The sequence below is a fragment of the Leopardus geoffroyi genome, chromosome D1 (assembly GCF_018350155.1).
Source record: "Leopardus geoffroyi isolate Oge1 chromosome D1, O.geoffroyi_Oge1_pat1.0, whole genome shotgun sequence".
In the NCBI taxonomy this organism is placed as follows: domain Eukaryota; kingdom Metazoa; phylum Chordata; class Mammalia; order Carnivora; family Felidae; genus Leopardus; species Leopardus geoffroyi.
The window spans coordinates 109,433,704-109,460,934 of NC_059329.1; the positions used below are offsets into that span (position 1 = coordinate 109,433,704).

A 27,231-nucleotide genomic window follows, 5' to 3' on the forward strand; every position below is an offset into this window, starting at 1 on the left:
GCGCACATCCATCCATGCTGTGAGGTTGGGCCGCAGATGTGCCCCATCATGCCTGGCCCGCATCCCCTTCAAAGCCCGTCTCCCGGCTTTGCCCTGGATTCAAGCCAGGTGTTCCCCCCGTCCCCCACAGTGCCAAGTTCCTCCCACTTACGACCTCTTAGCCTGGCCTCCCGGCCAAAGTACATAACACGTATGTGAGGGTAGGGGTGTGTGTGTGTGTGTGCTCGTCCGAGTGGACCGAGCTCGTTGTGTGACGCGGGGGGCGGGGGCGGGCACTTGCCAGAGATGTGCGTCCGTGCCTACGTGTCCCTGAGGTTGGGGCGGGGAGGTGGCTCCCGGGCCGGGCTGTGCAAGCGGAGGGGCGCGCGGAGACCCAGCCCCGCCCGAGGCCGCTAGCACGGCGGCCCCGCCCCCGGCTCCGCCCCGCCGGCTTCGCGGGCTGGAGAGCGAGGGAGCCGCGGGCGAGGGATCGCAGGATGAGCGATCGGGGCCCGGGCAGCCGGCAGCGGACGCGCCCCCAGAGCCCACCGGCCCGCGCCCCGCGCGCCCCACGGCCCCGCGGCCCCGGTCCCGGCCGCGCCGCCCGCGTCCCCCGAGGCCTGCGGGCCATGCCCGGCCGGCCCTAAACGCGGACCGGGGGGCGTCCCCTTGCGCCCGGGCCCCGCGCTGGCGCCCCCCGGGCCGCCGCCCGGCGCGGGGGCCATGGCGTTCACCTTCGCCGCGTTCTGCTACATGCTCACCCTGGTGCTGTGCGCCTCCCTCATCTTCTTTGTCATCTGGCACGTAAGGCCGGGCTGGGGCTGGGGGCGGGGTGGGGGGGGCCGGGGGCGCACAGAGCGGGAGGGTCCGGGAGGATGGCCTCAGGGCCTGGGGAAACTTGGAGCCTCCTCTCCTCTATCCCCCTTTGGTCGGCTTCTGTTCGCCCCCATGAACACCCCCTCCCGTCGTCGGCTTCCTTCCCGGAGCCCCCTTCCTCCGCCGCCCCCGCCTGTCTGTGGGTATGTCAGTTGGGCTCTGACCCCCTTCCCCTGCCCCATGCCGTCTTGGGGAGTGGGCAGAATTCTGGGATTCTTGCTCCCTTCTCTCCTACCCCCGAATCCAGTCGCCCCCGTTTGTCTGTCGGGCAGTTTGTCTGTCTGCTTGCCCCCCCTTTGTGGGTTTTTCCAGCCAGGAGTGATGGAGCCGGTTGCCATGGCAACTGCATCTGTTTACAGGACCCACAGATCGCAGAGCCTGTTAACCCTTTCCCTCTCACTCACCTCCCTGACCCAGCTGCGATTGGCTCTAAGCGGCCCCAGAGACCTAGTCCCCACCACCAGCTCCCCTCGGGCTTCCCTACCCCCTCCCTCACCGGCTTCCTCTCAGCAGGTTTCCTGCCCACTTTCCCCTTTGTCTGGTGTGTCCCCTTTGGTCTGTCTCTCACTCTGGTGTGGCTTCACACCTGATCTTTCAGAATGTCCATTTCTCATCCTTTATCCTAATCACCTCCCCTTAGAGAGAGTCCCTCTCCCTCATTCTGTCTGGGGCCCTCTCCTCAGCAGCCCTCTCTGCCTGGCTCCCTTCCTCTCACCAAGAACTATCGCTCAGTCTCCAGCTCATTGTTTGGGGCCCTTGACCACCCTCCCTCCTCCAGTCCTTGGAGGTTTTGGCCCCCACCCCGATCCCCTCAATGAGGACTGCCCGTCTCGGTCAGCGCTGGCCCGTCCATCTCGGCATCCTCTGCTCCCATGACCAAGACATATCTTCCCGATCTCCATCCTCTCTAAGGGGGATTCCCTCACCCTCTCCAGTCTCCCCCCCCCCCCCCCGTATCCCCTTCTTTCCTTCCTATCGCTTCCTCCTCATCACCTCACCTGCTTCCTTCCTGGTCTCCCCACTTCCTCTCTCTTTTCCTGGGACCTGCTGCCTGGCCCCGGATCCTCCCTGGCCCTTGACCAAGCTCTCCCTTCACAATCCCCCTTGCCCTGCAGCTGCCTGTCTCCTTGACATCAGGATTCCGTGGACTCTGCACCTTCCTGTGTGAGGAGTGAGGCCCTACAGGCACTTTACAACATGCACCACCCCCCATCTCCAGCCTTAAGCCTGGCTTTGTGCCTCTCTCTCTCTCTCTCTCTCTCTCTCATTCTGTGGGTCTCTTAGTTGCTTTTTACCTTCCTCTTTCTCTGCCTCCATACCGCCCCCCCTCCCCCCTTTCCATCTCGATCTCTCCTATCTCATCCCAGGGCAGTGGACAATCCTATGTGTGGTCTGGGGACAGGAGGGCTGGGGTCCTGTAGATTGGAAGAAATTGAGGGTCGCAGGCTGGGAACACAGAGCCAAACAGCTCCTGGGAGAAAGTTTCCTGGAATTCAAGAAGCCCCTTTCCACACCCCTGCCCACCCAGAGGCCTCCCGCAGACCCTCTGGTGGTCCCTATCCTTAGGGACCACTCAGAGCAGCCCTCCATTCAACACACCTGTGTCAATAGGAAGCACTGAGACAACCAGGCTCTAGGTAGCTGTGGGGGAGTCAAGGATGAATAAGACTCAGGCTTTGCCCTTGTGGGGCTCCTAGGCTGGGGGAAAGGGCTCAACAAATATTTATTGAGCACCTATTATGTGTCAAGCACTGTGTTCACTTAACTATTTAATTGGGTGGTCTTAGCAAGTCACCCACGCTGAGTCTGTTTGTTTCCTTGTGGGAAAAAGGGGTTTGTCGTATACACATCATAGTGCCCAGAACATGTCCTACTAAGGGAGTTGGGGGATGGGCATAGGAGGTGTGGTCCTGAATCCAAATTGGTAAGAACTAGAAACTTCCAGGGCAGGACCCCAGATCCCACCCCAGACCCTGACCCAGTCCCCACTGGTTGCTAGGCATCCCTGATGGTGACTGACGTGTGTCAGCTGTCATCGTGGGGGATTGTTTGTTCCAGGGGGCTGAGTCAGCGCCAGGCAGCCTGGGGGGTGGGAGGCGTGACACCCGCTGCCTGCTGGTGGTGCCAGCTCTGGGGCAGACAGACGGCACCCTTCCGCTCCCTGCTGGACCCTGTTGCTGTTTCTGGCGGGCAGGTGGCTGCCCAGAGTTCATGGGGAGAGGGGTGCTGCTCCAGATGGCCCAGTTCCCTCCAGGAAGCCCATGTTCTCTCCCTCCAAGCCGTCTGGGGTCTGAGATGCTTGGGGGTGTGGGCCCTGTGCGTGCCTCGTCCTAGGGCTGGTGCTGAGAGGAGGGGATCTCAGAAGGCTTTTCTTCCAGACCTCTTCCCATGCTAGCTGCACCCACCCGCCCCCCACCCAGGTCTGTCCCATCATCCCCTCAAACACCTGTTCCTCCCAGGAGTTCCCCATCCCAATGAGGACACTGCCATCTACCAGATGCCCGAACACCCAAAGGCAACTTGGGCCCCTCTGCCTCCACTCTGCTGCCATTCAAGCCCTCTGGAGTCTGGCTTCTAAATAGCTCTGGAATCCGTCCACACCTCTCCACCCTCACTGCCATTCTCCTCACTCAGATCACTATCAACGTGAGTCCTCCCCCCACCCACCCCCAACAGTTCTCTGGCCTGGCCTAAGCAGTTAAGAATTTTAACTCTGGAGTCTGGGTTAGAATCCATTCTTAGCACTGACTAGCTATGTGTAGCCTTGGACAAGTCACTTAACCAGTCTCAGTTTCTTTATCTGCAAAATGGATATAGCAGTACCTACGTCATCAGGTTGTTGCAAGCATTAAATGAGTTAGTAAACATGAAGCTGCTGGCATAGAGTAAGCCTCATGTATGTCTTGGCTGGGACTGTTAGCCAATGTGTACCTCCTGCTTCATCTATCCTAAAACATTAGCCTGACCGCCCTACTCTGCTGCTTTATACCCCTCAATGGCTCCCATTACTTTTAGAATTAAAGTCCAAACATCTGGTCTGAGGTTACAGCATCTGCAGCCCATCTCTCACATTCCCATCTTCCTTCCCACTTTTCACTCTGGCCCCATGAAATCTGCAGCTTCCTGAATGTTCCTTAGTCTTTCAACCTTCTGCCTTTGTACCTGCTGTTCCTGACGTTTGACTCCCTTCCCCCATTTGTTCACCGAACACCCACTCCGAGTCCAGCCTGACCACCCCCCCCCCCCATCGCTTCTAACACTGGACCAAGCACCCCAGTAGTCCTGATCACCCTGGAATATAGTTCACAGTCCTCCCAAGCATATGAGGTCCTCTCAAGCAAGGGCTGTGCCCCAGGCTTCTGGGGCCCCAGTGGTCAGCACAGGGCAGATTAAGACACCATCTTTTGGAATGTTTTGGGTGGAGGCATCGTGAACATGGCTTGACTTGGGCATTAGCACACTAGGACTCTGTTCCAGACTGTTGTGTGACCTTGAGCCAGGCCCTGCCCTTCCCTCAACCTCAGTTTCTCCACCTGTGCAGCAAGCTTCCATCTGGTCCAGTCCCCATGTGTGAATTCCTATCCCACAGAAGGGTGGGTGGGGGACTCATAAACTGTTGCCCCCCGCCCTGACGGGCACACGCCCCTCTCCCAGATCATAGCCTTTGACGAGCTGCGGACCGACTTCAAGAACCCCATCGATCAGGGGAACCCAGCGCGGGCAGTAAGTGATACATGTGCTGTGCTGAGGTGTGTCCGTCCGTCTGTCTTTCCATCTGTCGCAGGCGAAGGGGGGTGGGTGGGGAACGGGAAGAAGGGGGTGTGGGGGGGGGGGGCGACCGGCGGCTGTGCCCCTTCCTGTCTGTCCCCGCCCCCAGCAAACACCTGGCGCGGGCTCAGGGCTCGGGTTCCTCCTGGCGGAGCGGCCGTTGCCAGGCTCTGGGCCGTTGCCGTGGAGACGCGGGTGAAGGTCCCTCCATGGCGACGGTTGCCATGGGGACGGCGCGGCTGCTGCCCTGCCGCAAGCTGCTCTGGCGCCCCCTGGCGGCCACGTGCAGGTCGGCCGGGGACGTGGGGACGTAGGGACGGCGGTGGCGGTGGCGGGGGGGGGGGGGGGGGGGGGGGGGGGGGGGCGCCCCATTGCCCGCTCCTCCGCCTCCCCCATGGCGGCCTTTTCCTCCCCCTACAGCGCGAGCGTTTAAAAAACATCGAACGCATCTGCTGCCTCCTGAGGAAGGTCAGTGTCAGGGCTGGTAGCAGGAGGCTTCTAGCCCAGCTCAGCCCTACTCTCCTGTGACCCGCACCAGGGCCTTACCCCTCTGGGACCTGCTTGATCGGCTCTGCCACCGGGAGGGAGTGGGAGGCTAGAGACCCCTTTAATCCCGAAGTCACGGTGGGGGAGGGGGCACCTCCCGAATCCCAGCTCCCCTCTGTGCCCTTGAAGCTGGGGTCTGTCCTGGCACCGGGCAGCTGACCTCTCATCCTCCCTCCCCAGCTGGTGGTCCCAGAATACTCCATCCACGGCCTCTTCTGTCTGATGTTTCTGTGTGCAGCAGAGTGGGTGACCCTGGGCCTCAACATCCCCCTCCTCTTCTACCACCTCTGGAGGTGAGGACCTCAACAGCCCCCTCCTCTCCCACCTCTGGAAACTGTCCTGGTGGGGCGTGGGGGAGTGAGGTGGAGAAGCAGGGGCAAGATGGCGGTGGACGCTTTGATGGTGGGTGCTCAAGCCCCTCCTTCACCCCAGGTACTTCCATCGTCCTGCGGATGGCTCCGAGGTCATGTATGATGCGGTCTCCATCATGAATGCTGACATCCTCAACTACTGCCAGAAGGAGTCCTGGTGCAAACTCGCCTTCTACCTGCTCTCCTTCTTCTATTACCTGTACAGGTGAGGAGGCCCTGCTCATGGCAGTCAGAAGTCAGGGAAGGGATGCTCTAGGTCCCATGCTTCCAATCCTAGGAGTGGTTGGGCCCCAAGTTTCTGCCTTTTTCCCTTGAGGACTGGGGGCAACCCAGGGTATGATGGGGGGGTGGCCAGTAGCTGGGCCTACTCGGGACTTGGCTCATTGCCTCATCTCCCCACAGTATGGTTTATACGTTGGTGAGTTTCTAAGGGGGAAGCCGGCCAGGGAGCAAGCCCAGAATGGACCGGACGCCTGTGCACCCCCAGCCCTGCCCCTCGGCCGCAGAGGCCTCAGCCCCGGGGAGGGAGGGGGCACTGGTGCCCCCAGCCTCCTCTCCACGCCCCCCCCAAACTGCTGCTGCGGGGACCTCCCGCCTTCAGAGCCCCCTCCCCTTGGACTAGGGCTGGGCAGAGCTCTAAATAGGGGCAGGGGCTCCTCTGCCAGCCTGTAGGCATGGCAGTCAGTCTTGGAAGGGGTGGAACCTCCAGCCTTGTCCACTTCGGTGGGGGGGGGGGGGGGACACGGGCCCTGCCAAGGGGCAGGGCTTGACCCTGGAAGTTCTAGGCCACCCCCTCCACCCCCACCCTGAGGCTCCCCCTGCAGGTGGGGGGGTACCCACACCGGGAATGAGCAGGCTCAGCAGGGGGGCAGCCCCACCCCTAGTCTGCCCTCTCCCCTCCCCCAGGCTCTCTCTCCAGATCTCCCCCTTCCCCATTCCCACTTGCCCCAACCCCAGCCTGTCCTGTCTCTTGGACCTATTTTCTATGTTGCCTGGAGGAGTCCGGCACCCCCTCCCCGGCCATTTGTGACAAAATATGAATAAACTACTGCAAACACGTGGGCCCCAGTTCTGCTCCTGAAAGGCTTGAAGAGGACATGGGGGCAAAGGGACTTATAGGGGACAGCCCTGAGCTAAATCCTCAGGACAGAGGCTCAAACCACTGGCCCATCGAACCCTCCAGGGACCCCCTCAGATGGATCAGAGAGGCCTTCGAGGTCTCCTTGGCAGCTGCTCCCTTCTGTCCTCACTTCCCTGGTCACAGCCAAACAGCTATTGCTGCTAAAACCCTTCCATCTGCCTTTCAAAGCAGTAGCAAGACCACCAACTCCAGGAAGCCCTCCCCTGGGTCCCTAGAGCCTGATAAACCCTGGGCAATGGAGACCACCCCCCCTCCCACCACCACCACCACCTCAGGCCCCAGGAACAAGGGTCAAATACAATCAAGGAAATCAAATCTTCAATATATGGAAAAATCAGTGCCAGTGGGAGCCAAAGGTCACCGGACCAGGTGGAAGGTCAGCCAGTATATGATGAGGGGCTGGAAGGCTGCAGCTCCCAGAGTCAGGTAGAGCTGGAGACGCTGCCGGGGAGCTGGGCCCCCCATAGTGTCGGGGCCCAGGGCTGCTGTTCGCAAAGAGCGCACCTAGAAGAAAGGAGAGAGCTGAAGCTGTGCCAGGATGGGGAGGCTCGGCCCCAGCTCCAACCCCGGGGGAAGAGGCGGGAGGGGCAGCCCCAGACTCACGATGAAGTACATGAGCGAAGACGAAGTCCAGGCCAGTGCCACATAGTAGCCATCGCTGCCGAAAAGCAGCCCTGTGAGCACACTGAGGATCATCCTGCAGGGGTGTGGGGTGTTGGGAGGGGTGGGGGGAGAGGAGAAAGAAGATGCTGGAGACCTTCCAAGGATCCAGGCCTGAGACCGGCCCCACCACCCAGCCTAGACCCTGACCACCACCTCTGGGGCCCTTTATCTCCAATCTGTCCCCACAGGGTCCTAGACTCAAAATGAATCTGGCAGGCCTAGGACTCAGCCCTAGCACCTGGATCTGAGGCCTCCTTCACGACCCCAGCTCAAGGCCCTTCTCCCCTGTGTTCCCGGAGTGGCTCTCCATACATTCTTGATCTAACAACGGTACACAGTTCCCGAGACGAGTGCAAAAGAGTGCAGGGGTACTCACCCCACGTATTTGTAGCCGCTGTAGGCTAGCAGGTGGAAGGTGCTCAGGTCACTGCGCACGGTGGCCAGGTAGACGCCCAGGAGCAGGGCTAGCACCTCCATCACGACCCACACCAGCGCCGTGCTTGCACACAGGCCCAGCACTTCTGGGGAGAACCTGTGGCCACGAAGGGGTGGGGGTGGGGGTGAGTTCAGAAACCAGCCATCCTGTTTGGCAGGCTGAGCCTGAGGACATGGGGTGGGCTTAGGACCTGCCACAGGTCCCCTGGGGAGGTGGGGAGAGCCGTCAGGAGGGAAAGCTGGTAGGAACGGAGGAGGGCCTTGGCACTGACCTTTTCTGAATGCCCAGTGCCATCCCAGCCAACAGCACGTAGGTGATGAAGGCCATTGCTGCCAAGAGCCAGAGAGATGCCGTCAGCCTGTTTTCCTCAATCAGAACACCCTAACTAGGTATTTGAGGCCATTTACACTCCCCACCTTCTCCCTATACTTCCTTCCCTGCATATCCCCTCATGCTCAGCCTCCATAGTCAGCTCCCCAATACCCTGCCTACTCAGCTCTCTCTCCCTGTGTAAATGCTACCTGACCCTTCTCTCAGGACCACCAAGCTGCCTCCTTCCCTATCCCTGTGCTAGGAAATTTACCAGCTTCCTGCTGTGACTCTAACTACATCACAGGCCAAGGCCATTGCTAATCCTAGATGAGCTGGCGGGGGCCAAACCGATCTCACACAAGACTATAGGACCAAAATACAGGCTTGAAGACAACTCGGGCTGTCCCTGGAGTCCAGGCCATGAGGATGACTTCTTCTTACGTCTGGCCATTGGCACTGGCTATGGCTCTGGCCATCCTGCCAACATAGAGGGCTCCGGGTTTACCTCTGCTGTTTGCACAAAAGCTCAGAGCCAGTGGGAGCTGGGCTTTCACAGCAACTGTAACTCCTCAGCCCTGTTCTCTGCCCCCTGAAGCACCAGAACTGATGTGCCCACCAAAGAGCACAGGGTCTGGAGTCAGGAGCCAGCTCTATCACCTATAAGCTACGTGGCTTCAAAGAGATTCGAGTCTCTCTGATCCTTGGCTTCAACATGGAAAACAGAGATGGCAGTTCCTGCCTTACCAGGTGGCTCTGAGAGAAAATGGAATGAAGGATGGAAGAACCTGTGGCCCTCCCAGAGCAACTGGGCTGACTGGCTGCCCTCACTAGCACTGGCTGCCCTAGCAACCCCTCTGAGGGCTGACCCGGGCACGCTCACCCCCACTCTAGGGTACCCACCACGGGCTTCGCCTTGTACAGGCCCCGGGACAGAGAGGAGTCAAATGCAGAGTCTGCCAGCCGCTATACAACGTGGGCGGCCTGACCCCGTGCCATGTGCCAGGTGGACGGGCGGTTATGGGAGCCCAGAAGGGAGTGATCACTTCCTCAGAGGAGGAAATGTTGGAGCAGGACTTGGGGGGTAAGTAACAACAATGACAGTAATGATTTAAAGTGTGCTTCCCGCTGAGCACACATCACCTCACTGAAGCTCCATCGCAATCCTTTGTGGTAGAGACTGTTGTTATTCCTGGTTTCCGGAAGAATAAAAGTAGCCAGCCTGAGGTCCCATAGCTGGAAGTTGCAGGGCCAGGTCTAAACCCAGAGCTCCAGGCCGGAGAGGGACATGGTCCCAGTCAAGAGGCAAGAAGGTCTCCAAAGGGAACACACTGAGGGCACTGAAGGCACAGCCAGGAAATTCCTCACTGGTCCCCCTACTCTCGCCTACCTGGCGTCTAGCAACCGCCACACACAAAAGCACCAAAAGCAGATGCTGAATCAACGCGTGAGCCTCTCTCTTCTCACTGGTGCCTCGAGGCACAGGTCCCCCCACAACTCCCAGCCCAGGTCAAAGAAGACTCACTGGGGATATAGAGGTCAGGGGCGTTGAGATCTTGCCGTGGTGGTAGAGGCGTGTCGCGACTGTACTGCACTTCCCAGTTCTGGCGGCAGCGGCGGCGGCCAGGTCAGGAGTAAAAGATGAGAAGAGAAGAAAGGGCGTTGAGGTCTGGGGGCCAAACTCTGGGAAAGGATGAGGGAGGCACAGGGCCCCCGCCAGTTCACCTGGTGGGCAGCTCACCTGGTGTGTGTAGGGGAAGACCAGTAGCCCCAACTTCTTGGCCACATAGGCTGTGTCCACAGCAAAAAAATACTTGAGTTTGTTCACAGACACAAAACGGTGCAGCTGGGAGAGGAGAGAGGAGGCTGTGGGCAAGCTGCACACCAAACCTCAGGGTGCTCCAGGGCGTGCTCCTTCCCTGAGGGCTGCTGTGACAATTAGGTGGGATCCCGTGATGCCCCAGCCCTGGCCAGAAATCTTGCCACCCTTGCCCTGGGGGCAGGCCACACCTCCTTGTGCACCATGTCCTTCCCATGGGATGCGATGGAGCTGCCATAGGCCATAGCCACGTTGGCCATGGGGTCCCCAAGCAAGTGGTTGACATTGAAGGCCACGTCGGCTCCTGGGGCTGGGTATCCCCCTGGCTGGCTGGAGTAACCACCGCTTGTGTCATCGAAGAGGGGAGGGGGATCTGGAGCTGCCCGGGCCCTGTGCTTGGAGCCTGTGGGTTTGTAGGTACTAGAGTAGGTGACAGGAATACCAAGCATGAGCCCAAACCACCACCCCCTCCCCAGACTGCGCAGCCCTGTATGGGTCCTGGGGGCACCAAGCAATCAGTTAGTGAAATACATGCTGGATGGGGATAGGTAATCCAGAAAGAACTTTGAAGAAGGACCCTTTCCCAGAGGTGTTAAATGTAGGCAAAGAAAGAGCTAAGACAGCACCTGGAAGTGGTTGCCCACCTGGGGGTCTTCTCAAGGGAAGTGATCTCTGAATTGAGCCTTGGGAGAGTGAGTAGAAGTTTACTAGGTGGAGAAGATAACTGGGAAGGCATCCCGCATAAACAAGAGTGGGAAAGAAGACAGCTGAGTACCCAAAGGCCCTGGGCAGTGGTGAGGGCCCCTACCAGGGTCATGACAGGTAAAGAAAGTTCTGGAGGCAGACTCCGTTTGTGCTGGTCTAGCAATGGGCAATCCAGCTGTGCTGTCACCGCCCGATCTCGGGATTGGGCCGAGAGGGCGAAGTCCGGGACGCGTTGATGAGTCGCGCAGGGCGAAAACCCGAAAGACACCCGCCGCCCTGGGGAGCGGTCACGGCTGCCCCTCTCCCTCGGGGTGAGAGGGCCGCGCCGCCGACCCTCCTCCGGCCGGTCGGGCCGCGTCCCACCCGCCCCGCGCCCCACGCACCGTGGGCTCCGTATCCCGAGTGATAAGCCATGGCCGCGATGCTGGCTCTCCCCAGAGGCCCGCTGCGCCGCCTCGTGGGTGAGAATACTAATAAGGCAGCAGCTCCGCACCCTGGGCACCGACTGAGGTTATGGAGGAGCCCGACACGTCCGCGAGCTCTTCGACCACGGCCGCCATGTCCGCAGCGTTATCCTCCGTCGCCTGCCATTGGCTCCTCGGCGGCGCCAACTCGCCCCTCCCTTCTCCCAATTGGCTGCTGGCGCGGCCTCGCTGAATTGGATTCGGCAGTAGTCAACTTCCGGGAGGAGGATAGGCGGAGCAATTCGAGGCACTCTCGGATTGGATGTTGCGTTTGCTAGTTTGTGCCCAGAACAGCCAATAGTTGGGTTAAAGTAAGAGGGTGTTGAGAATTATTTCCGCGCCTGCGCAGTGGGGCACTTGACGCTCGCCCTGCCACGACTACACCGGTTGGAGACCTGGAGGAGGCGGGAGTCCGGGAACCAAGTTTCGCTCGCCGGATGTACTCCAGGAGGGGATGGGTCGGTGGGGTTCTAGCAAGTCCCACCCCTCGGGGCTCCTGCCTCTCCCTCTCAATGCTCTCTTTCCTCTCCCGTCCTCCATACTCCCCCCAGTCCTGGAGCGGAGCCCAGGCAACCCGCGAGGTGTTAGTAGAAGGCCGCGCCGGGTAGTGACAGTGCGGCCAAGCGAGCCCCGGAAGCTGGCTCCTCCCCCCGCTCCCACCCCTCCTTCCCGCGCGGGTGCTGTCCTTAGTCCGGTGCTGAAATATCCCACAGCCACTGACGGCTATCCTGCAGACCCCGGGACCCTGCTGCTCTTGAGACACACGTACACACTACAAATATTGAAAATTCCAGAAGGTCTGAAGTCCCAGATATTGGGTCTGAGCTCTTGATTGAGGGTCTGGGCTCTTGAGACACACGTACATTACAAATATTGAAAAATCCAGAAGGTCTGAAGTCCCAGAGATTGGATGGTATCGTTCGTTGGGACAGGATCCTGCACCAGTCCTGGCCCGTCAACTCTCCCGTGGTCCAGCCGATTTAGGGGGTGGAGGTGTGCTGATCCACCTCCTGAAGCTGCGGCTGATACTCCTGAGTCATTGCTGCCCTTGCCGCCCATCTTAAAGTGAAGCTGGGGTTTCCTTTCTCTCCGCCCAGTTTCTGACCACTCGCACCCTCCTCGGCAACAGTCTTCAGGGGCCTCTCTCACACACTTTCAGCCACCACTTTCTAGAGAGCAAAATCAGGTCCTCTGCGATCTGCCTCTAGTTAACTAGCCAGTGTCTGGTTACACCAGGTTACTCTCCTACTCTCTGAACACAACCCACGTGGTCTAATCGCAGTGCCTTTGCTCAAAAGTCCCCTCCACCTGGGATGCCCTTCCTCCTCATATCCATTTGTCGAAAGTCTAGTTATCCTTTAAGAATCAGTTTGACTTGTGTCTCAGAGAGACAAAGGGAACAGAGGAATGACCTGGCTGGGGGTTGAACCTGGAGGCCGAGTTCTAGGCTCCCTCTGGGAACACCACTTTGCCCTGTATGTAAATTCCATTAGGACAGGGCCTGTGTCTTTCTCCACTCCTACCCTTGTCTTCACAGTGCCAAGCGCAGTACTTGGATATAGAAGATATCCAATAAACATCTGTGCCCAATAAATAAATAATCAATAAATAAATGTAGCCCTGGGTCAGTCCTTTACTCTCTCGACCACTTCAATTACCTCATCTTCAAATGGGTAGGGATATTAAACTGAATGGTCTTTGAGTTCCCTTTGCAAAAAAAAAAAAAAAAAAAAAAAAAAAAAAAGTCGAAAAGCAACCCAACCTAGCATTGCAGTTCCCTGTGTCCCTCCAACTGATTGTCTACCTTGAGGGCTAGGTCCAGACCCAGAGGCAGATGGGCTGAGGCCCCTGAGGGCCAGGGAACAACACTGGGGCCACCACGTGGAATGAGGGTGTCCTCCCATGAAGGACAGATCCCATTCCCCTGTACGTCACGATGAATGCTTGTGCACCTTTCTACTCCCATTTCTCAGATGGGAAAACGGAGGTTGAGGTGAAAAGTGCAGGCCCAAGGTCACGAAGCTTGGGGCCCTGGGTGTCCTGGCCTGCGCAACCTGCCTGCTCTACGTGAAGCCCGCACCTCGGGCCAGCAAATGAGACGTATCACACCTTTCTGGATTGTAGCCGCTTTCTCCCCTACACGCAAGGCTTCCGGGGCGGGGTCCAGGTGGGCTTAGGCTTGGGCCTACACCTCAGAGACGGGACCGCGGGGGGTATTACCCATCTTTGAGATTCCCTGTCCTCATTTTATAGCAGGGGAAACAGGCTCTGAGAGCAAGGACTCGGCCAAGGTCGCAAGCGCCAGCGCGGCGGGAGGGGAACCCAAGTTTGGGTCCGCCAGACTGGGGTTCTCGGGGGCGGAGGCAGCGCCCGCCGGTGCCAGGCGCTGCCGGCGGCGCCGCGGGTGCCGCGGGGGCGGGGTCAGCGGAGGGCGGGGCGCCGGGCACCGCGGCCGCCAACGCTGCCGCCGCCACCGCGCTCGAGCTCGAGCTCCGCGCACTCCCTGTGCGGCCGCCGAGCCGAGCGGACGCCCTCGGGGCCGCGCCGCAGCCCTCTGCGCTCCCCCCTATCATGCCCGGGGCCCGGGCCCGGGCCGCCCAAGCAGCCAGGACACCATGCCCGAGGGCGGCGGAGGAGACAGCGGGGAGGTGCCCGCGTTCATCCCGGACGGCGAGCCGCTGCGGGAGGAGGTACGGCCGCTGTGTGTTGGGGGGCCGGAGCCGGGGCTGGAACAGGGTGAGGGGGACAAGGGAAGGGGCCCACCCCAGGACAGGGGCTGAGGAGGGAAGTCCCCAAACCCCTGTTGCCAATGACGTCATTAGGGTAGCCGGCGCCCTGCGAGGCTAGGGGCTCGCGTGGGGGTCGGGGTGGGGCTGCTGGAAAGGGAGGAGGGGGCGATTCCAACCCCGGGCGCCCCTTTTTCCCGCCCCCCGCCCTCCTGTGACGTCAGCGCCCGGCTCCTGCGCGCCCTCCTTCCGCAGCGCTGCCCCTCACCCCCAAGGCCCCGGGGTCAGGCCCCCGGCCCAGCCCAGCGGCTCACGAGGTGCCCGGGCGGCGCCTGCAATGCAGCAGCGGTGGCCGGGACTTGGGGGAGGGAGCGGAGGGAGGAGGGGAAAGAGGAAAGGAGGAGGCCTCCGGTTCCCCTTTTCCCTCTCCCCGTGCTGAGGCCACAGGGCCCATCCTGCTGGCTGGGACCCCCAGGGTGGCCCCTCCTCAGCCCTAGCCAGGAAGAGGGTCCGCAGGGGCCTGGAGCCCCGTGTGGGGTGCTGGGGTGATAGGTGGCGAGTGGCTCTGTGTGTTTGGGCGGCTGTGGTGCGCCTGCGGGCGTGTGAATGTTAGTCCGCGCCCCTCACACCTCGGGTGAGCTAAAGTCGGGTGACGGCGGGGGCCTTGGCTTGAGCGATGCGGTCATGCGTGCATGTGTTCCGTCGTGGGTGGGTTTCTTCTGCGGAGTCTAGGGTGGGTGTCAGGTGGCAGTAGGGGTGGGGTTGGGGGTTGCGCACTGTGGTCAGGTGAGGGTCTGGCGTGTAGCCGGGCCTCCGTCGGTGTGTCATTGGTATTTGCGTGTGTGTCCTGTGGTGGGCGGGTCTGGGTGGGGTGTGTGCCTGTGTGCGTGGGCGAGCGCGTGCGCCTGGGCACCACGTTCCGGTTTGAGGGGTTGTGCCGCGGGCACTGGGGAGGGTCTGGTGCCTGGGATGAACGGGCAGCGCGCACGTCTGTGGCTGGTGGGTCTGTGACAAACACGGTGGGGGTGTGGAGGTGTGGGTGCGTGCATCCGACTGGCCCTGCGGGTCGTGGGGGCGGTGTGTACCTGTGGTGGGTGACTGGCAGGGTAGGACAGGCCACCCTGGGCTGGGTGGGGCGGAGGGGGGGGGCGTTTCCTCTCCTCTTGGGTCCCAGAGTTTGGAGACTGTGGCCCCTTGACTCCACCTCTGCTGTCTCCACCAGGCCACCTCTCCCTTCTCTTTCTTTTTCCCTTCCTTTCCCCACCCCCTCCCCACTTCTGTCTCCACAGGCCCCCTGGAGGTGAGGTGGGGGCTGGGCGGGCAGCCCCGCCTGGGAGGGCAGGCCAAACCCTCTGGGCCCCGGGAGTGGCCCCTGCTGCCCAGCAGCTGTGTTCCACCCCCTCGGTCTCGGTCTCGGCGCAGATGGGGAACGGAGGGATGGAGGACGGGGGACGCGCTCCATCTGCTCCCCCCAGACTCACACCTCCTCCGTTCCCAGCTCTTCCTCTTTCCCACTTAAGAGCTTCTCCCGAGTCTCCAGGTTGGAACCAGAGGCCCAGAGGGAGTCTCAGGGAAACAGTAATAATATTTATTCCCGTGGCCAGACCCTGTGCTGAGATCGCCACGCGGACGATCTCGTCGAATCCTCACAAACGCCCCAGTTTACAGATGAGGAGACCGAGGTCCAGAGAGGGACCTGCCCGAGTCATACAGTCAGTGGTGGAGCCGGCACTGCCCCCTGAGCGGTGGGTCTCTAAAGCGCATGCTTTTCCCCCTCAGGACCCCTGCCGCCCTGGCCTCCCGCGGCAACAGGCCCAGGAACCGGGCCCGGCGAGGGCAGGGATGTGGCCACGGCCACACAGCAAGTTAAGGGCAGAGCTGGGACCGGCGCTCAGTTTTCTCAGTGGCCAGTCGCGTCCTTGCTTCTCTTGGCAGAGATGGGTCTGTCTTGTCCCTAGGTGCCCTTGGCGGAGATGATGGGGCACAGTGGAGGACAGGCTCGGGGCAGATGGGCCCGGGTTGGACTCCTGCGGCTCCACGGCGCGTTAGAGCTGGAAGGGTGAGGCACGGAGCAGGGGGCTCGCTCCCTCGCAGCCTCGGTTTCCTCCTCCGTGGAGTGGGGAGCGTCGCCCCGCCTCCCTCGCGGGGCTTCGGCAGAGGGCCAGGCGCGGCCGAGGCCCCCGTCCTGACCCGCGCCTCTCCTCTCTCCGCCCCGCAGCAGCGGCCCTTGAAACAGTCCCTGGGAAGCTCCCTGTGCCGCGAGTCGCACTGGAAGTGCCTGCTGCTCACCCTGCTCATCCATGCCTGTGGCGCCGTGGTGGCCTGGTGTCGCCTGGCCACGGTGCCGCGGCTGGTCCTGGGGCCCGAGGCGGCGCTGGCCCGCGGGGCCGGGGGCCCGCCGCCCACCTACCCGGCCAGCCCTTGCTCCGACGGCTACCTGTACATCCCGCTGGCCTTCGTGTCCCTCCTCTACCTCCTCTACCTGGCCGAGTGCTGGCACTGCCACGTGCGGTCGTGCCAGGCGCCGCGCACCGACGCCAACACCGTGCTCGCCCTGATCCGCCGGCTGCAGCAGGCGCCGCCCTGCGTCTGGTGGAAGGCCACCAGCTACCACTACGTGCGGCGCACCCGCCAGATCACCCGCTACCGCAACGGCGACGCCTACACCACCACGCAGGTCTACCACGAGCGGGCGGACAGCCGCACGGCCCGCGGCGAGTTTGACTACTCGGCCCACGGCGTCCGCGACGTCTCCAAGGAGCTCGTGGGCCTGGCCGACCACGCGGCCACGCGGCTGCGCTTCACCAAGTGCTTCAGCTTCGGCAGCGCCGAGGCCGAGGCCTCGTACCTCACCCAGAGGGCCCGCTTCTTCGGCGCCAACGAGGGCCTGGACGACTACCTGGAGGCCCGCGAGGGCATGCACTTGAAGGACGTGGACTTCCGCGAGTCGCTCATGGTCTTCGCGGACCCCCGCAGCCCGCCCTGGTACGCCCGCGCCTGGGTCTTCTGGCTGGTGTCTGCGGCCACGCTGTCCTGGCCGCTGCGCGTCGTGGCGGCTTACGGCACGGCCCACGTGCACTACCAGGTGGAGAAGCTCTTCGGCGCCGGCTCGCCCCCGCCCGGGGCCGTGCCCAGCGGGCCCCCGCTCTCCCGCGTGGCCACGGTGGACTTCACCGAGCTCGAGTGGCACATCTGCTCCAACCGGCAGCTGGTGCCCAGCTACTCGGAGGCCGTGGTCATGGGCGCCGGCGCCTACCTCCGCGGCTGCCAGCGCTGCCGTCGCTCCCTCAGCAGCAACTCGCTGCCGCCCGCCCGGCCCAGCGGGCCCCGCCTGCCTTTCAGCCGCAGCCGGCTCTCCCTGGGAGCCGGGGGCCGGGCCACCCCGGGGGTCTTCCGGAGCCTGAGCGGGGGGCCGCTGGGGCGCCGGGCGGAGGACACGGAGCCCCTGGAAAGCCCACCGTGTTACGAGGACGCCCTTTACTTCCCGGTGCTCATCGTCCACGGCGACGGCGGCTGCCAGGGGGACGGGCAGGGTGCGCTCTGAGACCCGCACGGTCCCCGGTCCCCGGAGCGGCCTCCTCCCCGCCGTCCCACCGTGGGCTCCGCTGCCCGAGCGGTCGTTGTCCGAGGCAGGAGGGAAAACAGACCAGCGCACCAGGGGTGGAGGTGGGGCCAGGCCCTTAAACAGACTGAAGGACCGGAGGGCGGAAGCGGACGCGGCCGAAGTTGAGTCTCTGAACTGTCCCAGCATGGCTCCCGCCCCCCACCCCCCACCCCCCACCCCCCACCCCCCCTACCCCCCCGCCACGGCCACGTTCCACCCCTGCACTGGCTGGTGATCTGGCTTAGGGCCCTCTCGGGCAGGGCAGGGGGGCGAGTTTCCAGAGAGCCTGAGATGGGGGACGAGTCCTGGGGACAGCTGTTGCATGCAGCGCAGGGCCGCCTCTGGGCTCCGCCCTACGTGGCTGAGGCCGCACTGGGAGCCCTCGAGCGACCCAGAAGCACAAATTGGTGGTTTGGGGCCACGCCCAGTGGGGCTGGCCTCCACGAAGCGGAGGAGCTGGCCGTGGGGCGGCACCGTAGCCTTGGCCCCACTACTGGCCCGAAGTCCCCCTCTTCCTGCCCTGACAAGCCCTTCGCTGCCTGCCCTCTGGTCTCCGCTGAGGGCCGGTCCCTGATCACACTCCGCAGCACAGCCCCTCTACTGGGAGCCCGGTTCTTAGAGCACAGCCTCGTCCCCCCCCCCCCCCCAGCCCCCAGTTTTTCCCTGGTACACCCTCCCCCCACCTCCAGCTCCCCTGTGACCTGGGGTTCCTTCTCAGGGCCCTACCTTAAGCCCACATCCCCTGGTCTCGGCCCCTGTCCCTCACGAAGTCCACATCTGCCTCTGCCAGCCACGCGCACACACCCCGGGCTTGGCCCTCCCACTGCCCCCACCCCCGACTTCTCTGCTCTTCACCTTCCTGATGACCCACGGGGCCCCGGGCCACGGGGCATCCGAGGGACCTCGGCCTTGGCCACAGCCTCTTGGACGATGCACCTGCTCGGCCATGGAGGCGCCTGCCTCTCCCATCAGTGGGGCCTGGCCCAGGAGACACCGTCCCTCCTCCAGGGAGGAGAGAGAAGTCCCTTCCCTTCCAAGTGGGGTTTCCACCCCCTCTGAGGGGCCGGTGGGGGGAGGGGGGCGAGGAGGCAGAGAAGATGCAGATAAAATAAAAGGTATGAAATGGAAGGTCTTCTCACGTGCGTTCCTGAGCGGTGGGGTCCAAGGCCACTACCGGCACAACGGGCTACCCCGGGTCAGCGATGCAATGCTCGGTCCTGGAAGGGGACACGGGGTCGGACTCCAGTGTTCCCAGGAGCAAGGTAAGCCGAGAGGGAACCCCCTGCCCAGCCTAGGGCCTGAGACTCGGGTTTGAGTCGCTGCGGCTGACTCCAACCGACCGGCACCCGGGGCACTTCTAAGGCGGTGTCCAAGCGGTCCCCCTTCTAGCCCGGGGGGGGGGGGGGTGGTGGGTCTTCATTCTGCCGCTGGGCCTGCTGGGGACTAAGGGACTGGTGACTGCTCCCCAAAGTGGGGGGGGGGGTGGGGAAGAGCCACGATCTGTGGTGCGAATTCAGTTCCCCTGATGGCTGTCAGCGTTAGTGGTTCAGGGGAACGGACACCGAGGATGTTGGAGGACACAAGGTGGGAGACAGCCAGCCCCCAGTCGGCGCGTGGGATCTGAGGGCCAAGAGGAAGGTCAAAGCAAGGGCCTCCCTCACGCCCGGAAGTGGCATCTTCGCACGTACGCCTGTGCCGGGTGCGCATCGGGCCGAGGGGCAACTGTGGGTGGGATCCACTGTGGGCCACCCCTCAAGCCCTGACGTGGATCTGCGTCCACCTGGAGAAAGGCACCCTCTTCTGATTTGCGCAAAGGCACCATAAGGACTCATGGTGGCCCTAGAAGGGGGCCGAGCATGGGTGCGATTCCCCTGGGCGGAGACAGGGCAGGGTGTGTTCCGGGCCATGGGAGCTGCATTCCCAAAGGCACGGGGGCAGGGCATGAAGCGTGAAGAGGGGTAGAAGCAGACTGCCCTGGGAGCGTTGGCTGAGGCCTTCGGTACCAAACCCCAGGACTCATCTGAAAGCTGGAGCAAACTGGAGCCTCCAAGGTGGTTGAGCAGGTAAGCGACAAGGTCAGGCCCGCATGTTAGCATCTTAGGCAAAGTCCAGCCTTTGGACGGGGTGGGGGGTGGTAGAGACCAAAGCTTTCCCTGGGCATCACTGCCTCACTTCTTTGGGAGTGAGTTCAGGTCTTTGTCCAGAACCCACTTGAAGAAACTCCATGGCGCCCAAACATTTGAGGAGGCCGCATGGGCAGTGTGTGTGTGGGCGGGGGCAGGGGGGTGGTTACTGGCTCCAGCTCCTTCCCGTGGAGATTGCGTCTTCCACCGTCCTCTGTCCACGGCCACCAGCTACCTGCTAGCCGTGATCTACTCTCCTCTCCTCCTCAACAGCAGAACCCCAGTTTTACTTCCGATGGCAGTGAGCCCAGCTGAAAGGCCACATTTCCAGCCTCCCTGGCACATACAATGTGACTGCGTGACTGAATTTTAGGATTGGAGATGTAAGGAGAAGGTGTTGGAAAAGATTTTTAAGAGTGCTCCTTGAAATAGAAATAATCTTGGTGAAGGCTAGTTCTGTCTCCTTGTTTCCTCCCGCGTTCCACCTGGGATGCAGATGTGATGGTTGGAACTCCAGCAGCAATGTTGGGCCAGGAGGTGACCTTGAGAATTAGAGCCATGTGGTGAGGATAGTAGAACAAGATAAAAGCCCCCGGGGCTTCCCGTGACACCATAGGAGCTTCCTGTGTCGCCTGCTTCCAGAGTCTCAATAGAAGGAGACATAAGCTTCTAGTTTGTTTAAGCTACTGGTTTTTTCCCTTGTTTCCATTACTGGCATCCTATGTTAATTATCTACTACTACATAACAAGTTACCCCCAAATTTAGTGCCTTAAAACATCAATAATCACTATTCTCGCTCCTGGTTTCTGTGGGTGAAGAATTCAGACGGAGAAAACAGGTACGGTTTCTCTCTGCTCTGGGACACTTAAGGGGCCTCTCTGCTGGAAGACTCTGAAGCCAGGGGTGGCTGTTAGAGCCAACACTGAGCCGGGAGAATTCTTACAAGGAAAAGAATGTCTGAGGAAAGGGACAGAGCCTTGTTCCAAAAAGCTCATAGTCCTCTGCCTTTGCTCTCTGATTGAAACCTGACACAGCACGGCCGAAACAGAGCACCTGATTTCCAACCTGCGCCCCAACCCTGCCCCTCTCTGTCTTTTCCATCTCGGTAAACACTGCCGCCGTTCACCCAGTTGCTTACTCCAGACACCTGCGCGGCAATCCTCTCCTCCTCCTCCTTCTTTTTCATTACGTAACATCTCAGACATCGCAAAGGTAGAGATGTGGGTGCGCGTGGGCTCTTTGTCCTCAGCACCCAGCTCTCCAGCCGTCCCCTACCATGACCGCTCCTACCCCATCCGCGCACACGCACCCCCACTGGGTTATTTTGAAGAAGATCGACAGGCTGTAGCATTGCACCCACGAACGCCTTCCTCACTTCCCCGCGTGAAAGATATCACCCAGGATTCTCTCTACACCAGCTCTCTAAGCAGCCCCGGGTCTCCTCCATCTGAAGCCACCGCCTTGCTTTGGGCCCCCAGGGGCCCTCCTCCAGTGACTACCACAGACTCTATCAGGCGTCCGCTTCACCTCGTCCCTTCCAGCCCATGTAGCGTCATCTTGCAATGTTACTCAGATCACACCTCTACCTCACTCAAAATACACTGGTGCCTCCCACCAAACATCAGATACAGCCCAGGCTTCTGCCCCGGCCCTCGGACCCCTGTGGGCTCTGGCAGATGCCCCAAGCCCACCTGGAGCCTGATACCCTTTCCTTACAAAGTCTCAGCCACGGTGGCCTTGTACCCGATCCTGGAACAACCTTCTTCCCTCGAGGTCTTGGCACACACTATTCTACCTCCTAGAGCACTGTTCCTTCCCCTCGTTCGTCCCTCGCTCCGCTCAACACTCAGGGCTCAGCCTGTGTGTGAGTCCTGACTGTCTAAATCCACCTCCCGCCAGCCCCACTGCTATCCTTCGCCTTGGCTCCCTGTGTGCAAGTTCATTATCTGTTTCTTCTGTGCGAACTAAGGCTCTGGGGGGCGGGGGGGGGGGGAGCAAGGGACACCTGAGTGGCTCAGTCAGCCGAGCGTCCAAGTCTTGGTTTAGGCGCCGGTCATGATCTCACAGTTCATAGGTTCGAGCCCCGTGTTGGGCTCTGCACTGACGGTGCGGAGCCTGCTTGGGATCTTCTCTCTCCCTCTCTCTCTATCACTCCCCTGCTCAGGCTCGCTCGCTCTCTCTCAAAATACATAAGTAAGTAAATAAATGGAGTCCCCCACTCCCTGAAGAAAAAAAAAAAAGCTATGGGAGGCAGATGGTCACAGATGCAGATCTTTGAGTTGGACAAAGTGCCAATTCTGCCACTACGACCTGGGTGATACCACACTTAAAAGAGGGCTCAAATATAGTAAATGCTCAGTAAATTTAGCGATAATCATCACTAGTACTATTCTTGTTATGAATCATCGACAGACACTCCCTATCGCATAGACACGCGCTTTACCAGCTGCCAGCTCACGCAGTAGATGTCCAGGGAGCTTGGGCTAAGTGAATGATTCTTGAGCTCCTACTGAGACCTCCAACATCCCGGGGCTCCTGTGTCCCGAGGATGGAACAGTGGAACCCCTTAGCCAGTGGCCCAGGCCAAAGGAGCTTTATGATCCCAGGAAGGCGAACGGGCCCAAGAAGGGCACCCAGGGAAACGTGGGCTACGCCCCCCCCCCCGCCCCCGCCCCGCCGTCCAGAGCAAACCACGAAGCTTTGTGTCTCCTTGATGCCGGCCCAGGACCCCTGGCTCCTCAGAGCTTCCCCCAGGTGGCTGGCCCCCGCATTTTTCACGAGTTTCATCTTCTCTCTTACGTCACCCACGCTACGGTCTATTCTCCGGGGCTCGTGAGTATGAAGTCATCGCCGAGGTGGCCAGGATGTATCTGGAAAGGGTAAGGAGCGTCAGGCGTCCAGCCCCAAACTGGCCACACCCCTCAGTCAGGGCCAGCAGCGAGTGCTGTTGTCCTGCTAGGTGAAGGCAAAAAGCTCCTACGAGTCCGATTCAAGAGACAGAAAGAAAAACAGGCTGGCCAACTTCACAAATGCACATCAAGGGCCGGAGGCGGTAGGACTCCAAAGAGGAGTACTCCTCTGCTCCAAAGAGGAGTTTCTATCCAGGGGCGCCTGGGCAGCTCACTGCTTGAGCATCTGACTTCAGCTCAGGTCATGATCATGATCTCACGGTTCGGGTTCTTGGGTTCGAGCCCCACTTCGGGCGCGCTCTGCTCTTCCCGCAGAGCCTTCTTCAGATCTTCTGTCCCGCTCTCTCTCTGCCCCTCCCCTGCTCACATTCTCTCAAAAATAAATAAGCACTAGGGGCGCCTGGGTGGCGCAGTCGGTTAAGCGTCCGACTTCAGCCAGGTCACGATCTCGCGGTCCGTGGGTTCGAGCCCCGCGTCGGGCTCTGGGCTGATGGCTCAGAGCCTGGAGCCTGTTTCCGATTCTGTGTCTCCCTCTCTCTCTGCCCCTCCCCCGTTCATGCTCTGTCTCTCTCTGTCCCAAAAATAAATAAACGTTGAAAAAAAAAAAAAAAAAAAAAAAGAGAGGAGTTTCTGTCCAGAATGTCAGCTGCGACCAAAATCAGCTGGTTTTCAGTAACCCATGGGTATATTCCAAAAGATAGGTGTATTTTTCTTCTCTCTGCTATTTAAAAAACTTGTAAAATGAAAGAGACCAAAATAAAAATACTGAATTCTTTCAGTAGAAGAATTTCGCTGGATGTGTTATAAAAGCACCATATGTTACGAAAGACTACAACAGTATAAAGACTAACATTTTAATAAGCCTCCAAAAAAACTAAGAAGTGAATATAGGATCCTTTAAAAATGTAAGCAGTGTGGACATTTATGAAGTTAGGGTCTGAGTTGCCCTCCTGAACTGCTTGCTTAGCTCAGTCTGTTTCCGGAGTCGAACCCGGAAAGCGACGGGCCGTGAGTGCTGGTTCTCGCCAGGCAGTTGCTGTAAGGCCTCCAGCCGTGGGGTAGATGGAAGCTCAAATCTCTGTCTTCAGCCTGGACCTCTGTCTTGAGTTCTGGCGTCCGGCATCCAGTTGCCTTCTTGAGGCATCCACTCAGGTGACCTTCCAAGCCCTGGAGATGCAAAACTGACCGTGTCATTTATCTCCCCAGACCGGCTTCGTCTTTTTTTGTTCTTTTTTAATGTTTATTTTTTATTTTTAAGAGAGAGACAGCGCGCGTGAGCGGGGGACGGGGAGGAGCAGAGAGAGAAGGGGACAGAGGATCCAAAGCGGGCTCCACGAGGACGGCGGGGAGCCCGATGGGGGCTTTTAACCCAGATCGTGATCTGAGCCCAAGTCGGACGTTCTGCCGCCTGAGCCACCCAGGCGCTCCTGGCTTCTTCTCCTATGTCCCTGCCTCCGTGAATAGCACCTTCCGGGAGCCAAAACCCTTCGGCCACCATTCCTCTCCTTCACAGTCAGCCAGTCACTGAGTCCTGTTCATATGTGCTCGCCAACCACCTCCCAGTTTTGCTCTCTCCTCCTGTGCCAACCCTGCCTCTGCCTAGGTTCGCATCCCACCCCCTCCTGCCTGGGCAGTGCCCCAAGTGGTCCGCCATATGTACTCTTGCTGTTCTCCCTTGTGGTTTCTCCGTACCCCTGATCCCTTGCGGACTCTCTGATGCACAGTAGGGCTCTCAATAAATATTGGAAAAAAGAGCGAATGGTTTATTATTTTAGTGGGCAGGGGGTTCCTGTGGCATCCACCTGACACTTCCCTCTGTGGTAGCTTTTATTCCCACGGGGATACGGCGCTTTGTGTTGTGTCCAAATGTCCCAAGTCACACACACAGGAACCAGGAAAATAGCCCTGGGTGAGTACTCTGTGAGACTGTCCCACAGCGGGACACCTACTAGGGCAGAAAATAAAATCTGTATAATTTTTATTATTTGTTTATTAGTGAAAGAAACTGCCACTTAAAAGTTGCCTGCTTGGGGCGCCTGGGTGGCTCAGTCGGTGAAGCGTCCGACTTCGGCTCAGGTCATGATCTCGCGGTCCGTGAGTTCGAGCCCCGCGTCAGGCTCTGGGCTGACAGCTCAGAGCCTCGAGCCTGCTTCGGATTCTGTGTCTCCCTCTCTGTCTCTGCACCTGCCTCGCTCACACTCTGTCTGTCTCTCTCTCTCAAAAATAAATCATTTAAAAAAAGGTGGCTGGCAACTTTCAAGCGGCAGGGTCTCTCACGAATAAACAAACCAACGATAAAAAATAGATTTTTCTCTTCTGTCGCACTTACCGGATGCTCCATGACAGGACCTGCTCCCTGTGGCTAGTGGAGTCTCACCCTGACCTAGAATTCTCTTCCTGGTCCCTAAGCGTGGTGGGCCGAAGGGTGGCCCCCAGTAAATATGTCCACTGTCTAGTCTCTGACGCCTGTGAACGTGTTGTCTTGCACAGAGAAAGGGGCTTCGCAGACGGGACTGAAGTTAAGGACCTTGAAGTGGAGAGGGGGTTATTGTGAGCTATCCAGGTGGAGACACGTTTCAACCAGTCCCTCGGGGACTTCTTTGACCTCCTATTTTCAGCGGCCACAGAGAGTGGGGAATGACTGGAGCCTGGGGAAACGTCAGTCTGTGGGTTGGGCAGCTAATGGGTGGGATGGACTGCTCTTCCCATTCCTTCCTCCGAAAGCCTTGTAATTCTTTCCTCTGTAGCATCCCAAGGGAAGTCTGACCCTTCCAGTGAAGGCCAGTGCTAGGTCTAGGCTGGAGTGAGCCCTCCGGAAAACGCCACCGCCAGCTGTCTGTGTTAGAGCAAGAAAATCCACCTTCCCCTGAGAACCAGCCCCAGCCCGCCCCCGCCACCAAATTCCAGGTGTGCGTGTTCCTCATAGGCCCCCGTCAGCCACCCTGGATGTGACATGGCCTTCCCAATCCGACTCTGCAAGGCACCCACGGGTCCCTATTCACCTGTCATCAGCCACCAGGGGCAAATCTGGCAGCGGAGTGGGGACAGCGGGGAGGGGAAGGGTTATAGGCATCCCCAGTCCCAAACCTTCTTCCCAGTTCTCCCAGCGTACCTCCATCAGGATCCCGCTGTCTAACAAGGCCCTTCCTTTGATGTAGGACCTGCCACGCTGCAGCAAACTCACAGGAAGCCCCAGAATATTATGAAACTTTGAAAGAAACACAGAGACACCAGACATCTGTCAGACAACTGGCAAACCGCTAGCTTGAGGCTGTTCACAGTTTCAACATTGGATCGCCCTGCGTTCCTTCGATGACATAATATCTTTGTGAATCTGGGCTTTTGGCAGCTGCCGGATCAAAAGCAAGTCCTATTGGGAAAGTCGATGCGTAACAGGAAATGAAGGTGACGATGTCCAATCTGATTCCAAGTTTTGAGAAGCTGTGCAGTGTCCAACAGGCACATATTTCACTAGCAAGCAATTGTGATTACTTAAGAATGAAAAGATTCTTGCATCCTTTGAAACTTTGTTTAATGTTTATTTATTTCTGAGAGACAGACAGAGAGAGAGAGACAGAGCATGAGCAGGGGAGGGGCAGAGAGAGAGAGAGAGGGAGACAGAAACTGAAGCAGGCTCCAGGCTCCGAGCTGTCAGCACAGAGCCCGGCGAGGGGCTTGAACTCACGAACCACGAGATCATGACCTGAGCTGAAGTTGGTCGCTCAACCAACCGAGCCATCCAGGCGCCCCAGTTCTTGTATCTTTCAATGTATGCATATTATTTTTTCAAATGACTGCTGAGTTATTAAAATACAAGTACCTCTTGTATTGTTTGGACTTAACTATTAAATGAAACTGTTAGGCATTAAACAAATTTTTTTTAAGTACGCTTCACACCCAATGTGGGACTTGAACTCACCACCCTGAGATCCAGAGTCGCACGCTCCACCAACGGAGCCAGCCAGGTGCTCCTGTTGGAGGTTTTTTTGTTTTTGTCGTTGTTGTTGTTTTGTTTTGGTTTTTGTTTCGGCCCGGGGTGCCACGAAAAACTCACTGAGGTACTCAGATACCGTGAACCCAGGGAGTCTAAGAGCCTCTGCCATGGGAATTTGATGGGTTTGGGACTTCAGTGTTTGCCGATTCAGCTCTCCTGTGATCAGTTTCTGGACCCTGCGTTCAGGGCTCTCTGGTGCGAGCCGAGGCAGACGGAGCTTCTTGTAGCAGGTTCGTGCAACCACCCTGAACTTGCTCACTGGCTTCCAGCAGGAAACCTTGACGCTCCCCATAAAGACTCCTTTTTCTCTCTGCCAGATTACTGTGGCTCTGGTTGACATTTTAGTATGCCCCTTTTTTCAAATGAGGAGCCAAACATCGAGCCACCAGAGACCCTGCCTCAGGTTCCCCAGCCCTCACGTAGTGAAGCTGGAATCAAAGCAAGGCTGTCTGGTGCAGGGTGACTGCCCTCAGCCACTACTAGCTGACTCCCAGGAAGAACTAAATCCCTGAACTCACCAAAACCATGCTGAAGCATGGCCACCACCAGATGCCCTAAAACTGCCCCACGACCTGACTCCGCCCCTCTTGTCTGCATCCCACAAGGTCACGGACCTCAGAATCCTCTGCCAGAATCACAGCTGACCCCTCCTGGGTTACGAAGACGTCACGAATCCCACCCCCGCCCCCCACTACTGCCCCCAAATCACAGCACAATCAGCCCAAGAGGTTACACCTTGCAGCTCCTGGCTGAAAGCAGGTTCCCTCTGTCAAGGTCAATCCCCATGGGGCTTTTTC

At 59.5% G+C, this 27,231-nt stretch overlaps 4 protein-coding genes across 6 annotated transcripts; 3 read left to right on the forward strand and 1 right to left on the reverse strand.

The window, feature by feature from the left end:
• The first annotated feature begins 350 nt into the window (after positions 1-350).
• CNIH2 (cornichon family AMPA receptor auxiliary protein 2) lies at positions 351-6,597 on the forward strand. Its single transcript, XM_045486848.1, has 6 exons — positions 351-783; positions 4,510-4,578; positions 5,044-5,091; positions 5,350-5,462; positions 5,602-5,745; positions 5,943-6,597. Exons 1-6 carry the CDS (start codon positions 703-705, stop codon positions 5,968-5,970), a joined length of 483 nt encoding a protein of 160 aa, XP_045342804.1. The 5' UTR covers positions 351-702; the 3' UTR covers positions 5,971-6,597.
• A 385-nt stretch (positions 6,598-6,982) lies between these two features.
• YIF1A (Yip1 interacting factor homolog A, membrane trafficking protein) lies at positions 6,983-11,242 on the reverse strand. 2 transcript variants are annotated; one of them, XM_045486844.1, is made up of 8 exons: positions 10,997-11,242; positions 10,100-10,311; positions 9,831-9,935; positions 9,615-9,693; positions 8,052-8,109; positions 7,721-7,876; positions 7,285-7,378; positions 6,983-7,185 (listed from the first exon to the last, which is right to left on the reverse strand). In XM_045486844.1, the coding sequence occupies exons 1-8, from the start codon at positions 11,025-11,027 to the stop codon at positions 7,039-7,041; spliced, it is 882 nt and encodes a 293-aa protein (XP_045342800.1). In that variant the 5' UTR covers positions 11,028-11,242; the 3' UTR covers positions 6,983-7,038. The 2 variants fall into 2 exon arrangements, with proteins under 2 accessions (XP_045342800.1, XP_045342801.1); XM_045486845.1 differs by having other exon boundaries at positions 6,983-7,209.
• A 2,257-nt stretch (positions 11,243-13,499) lies between these two features.
• On the forward strand, positions 13,500-17,368 carry TMEM151A (transmembrane protein 151A). 2 transcript variants are annotated; one of them, XM_045486840.1, is made up of 2 exons: positions 13,500-13,767; positions 16,022-17,368. In XM_045486840.1, the coding sequence occupies exons 1-2, from the start codon at positions 13,693-13,695 to the stop codon at positions 17,345-17,347; spliced, it is 1,401 nt and encodes a 466-aa protein (XP_045342796.1). In that variant the 5' UTR covers positions 13,500-13,692; the 3' UTR covers positions 17,348-17,368. The 2 variants fall into 2 exon arrangements, with proteins under 2 accessions (XP_045342796.1, XP_045342797.1); XM_045486841.1 differs by lacking the exon at positions 13,500-13,767 and adding an exon at positions 15,536-15,862.
• A 23-nt stretch (positions 17,369-17,391) lies between these two features.
• LOC123602333 (leucine-rich repeat extensin-like protein 5) lies at positions 17,392-18,535 on the forward strand. Its single transcript, XM_045486846.1, has 2 exons — positions 17,392-17,575; positions 17,608-18,535. Exons 1-2 carry the CDS (start codon positions 17,553-17,555, stop codon positions 18,464-18,466), a joined length of 882 nt encoding a protein of 293 aa, XP_045342802.1. The 5' UTR covers positions 17,392-17,552; the 3' UTR covers positions 18,467-18,535.
• Positions 18,536-27,231: the final 8,696 nt, after the last annotated feature.

Bases quoted from the DNA above. Each gene is read 5' to 3' on its own strand.
- LOC123602333 (XM_045486846.1), top strand. From the start codon at position 17,553: ATGGCTCCCGCCCCCCACCCCCC. The intron at 17,576-17,607 runs ACCCCCCACCCC...CCTACCCCCCCG, and splicing joins GCTCCCGCCCCCCACCCCCC to CCACGGCCACGTTCCACCCC.
- CNIH2 (XM_045486848.1), top strand. From the start codon at position 703: ATGGCGTTCACCTTCGCCGCGTTCTGCTACATGCTCACCCTGGTGCTG. The intron at 4,579-5,043 runs GTAAGTGATACA...CTCCCCCTACAG, and splicing joins AGGGGAACCCAGCGCGGGCA to CGCGAGCGTTTAAAAAACAT. The intron at 5,463-5,601 runs GTGAGGACCTCA...CCTTCACCCCAG, and splicing joins CTCTTCTACCACCTCTGGAG to GTACTTCCATCGTCCTGCGG.
- YIF1A (XM_045486844.1), bottom strand. From the start codon at position 11,027: ATGGCTTATCACTCGGGATACGGAGCCCACG. The intron at 9,936-10,099 runs GTGTGGCCTGCC...CTCCTCTCCCAG, and splicing joins AGGACATGGTGCACAAGGAG to CTGCACCGTTTTGTGTCTGT. The intron at 7,186-7,284 runs GTGAGTCTGGGG...CCTTTCTTCTAG, and splicing joins CTTCGCTCATGTACTTCATC to GTGCGCTCTTTGCGAACAGC.
- TMEM151A (XM_045486840.1), top strand. From the start codon at position 13,693: ATGCCCGAGGGCGGCGGAGGAGACAGCGGGGAGGTGCCCGCGTTCATC. The intron at 13,768-16,021 runs GTACGGCCGCTG...TCCGCCCCGCAG, and splicing joins GCGAGCCGCTGCGGGAGGAG to CAGCGGCCCTTGAAACAGTC.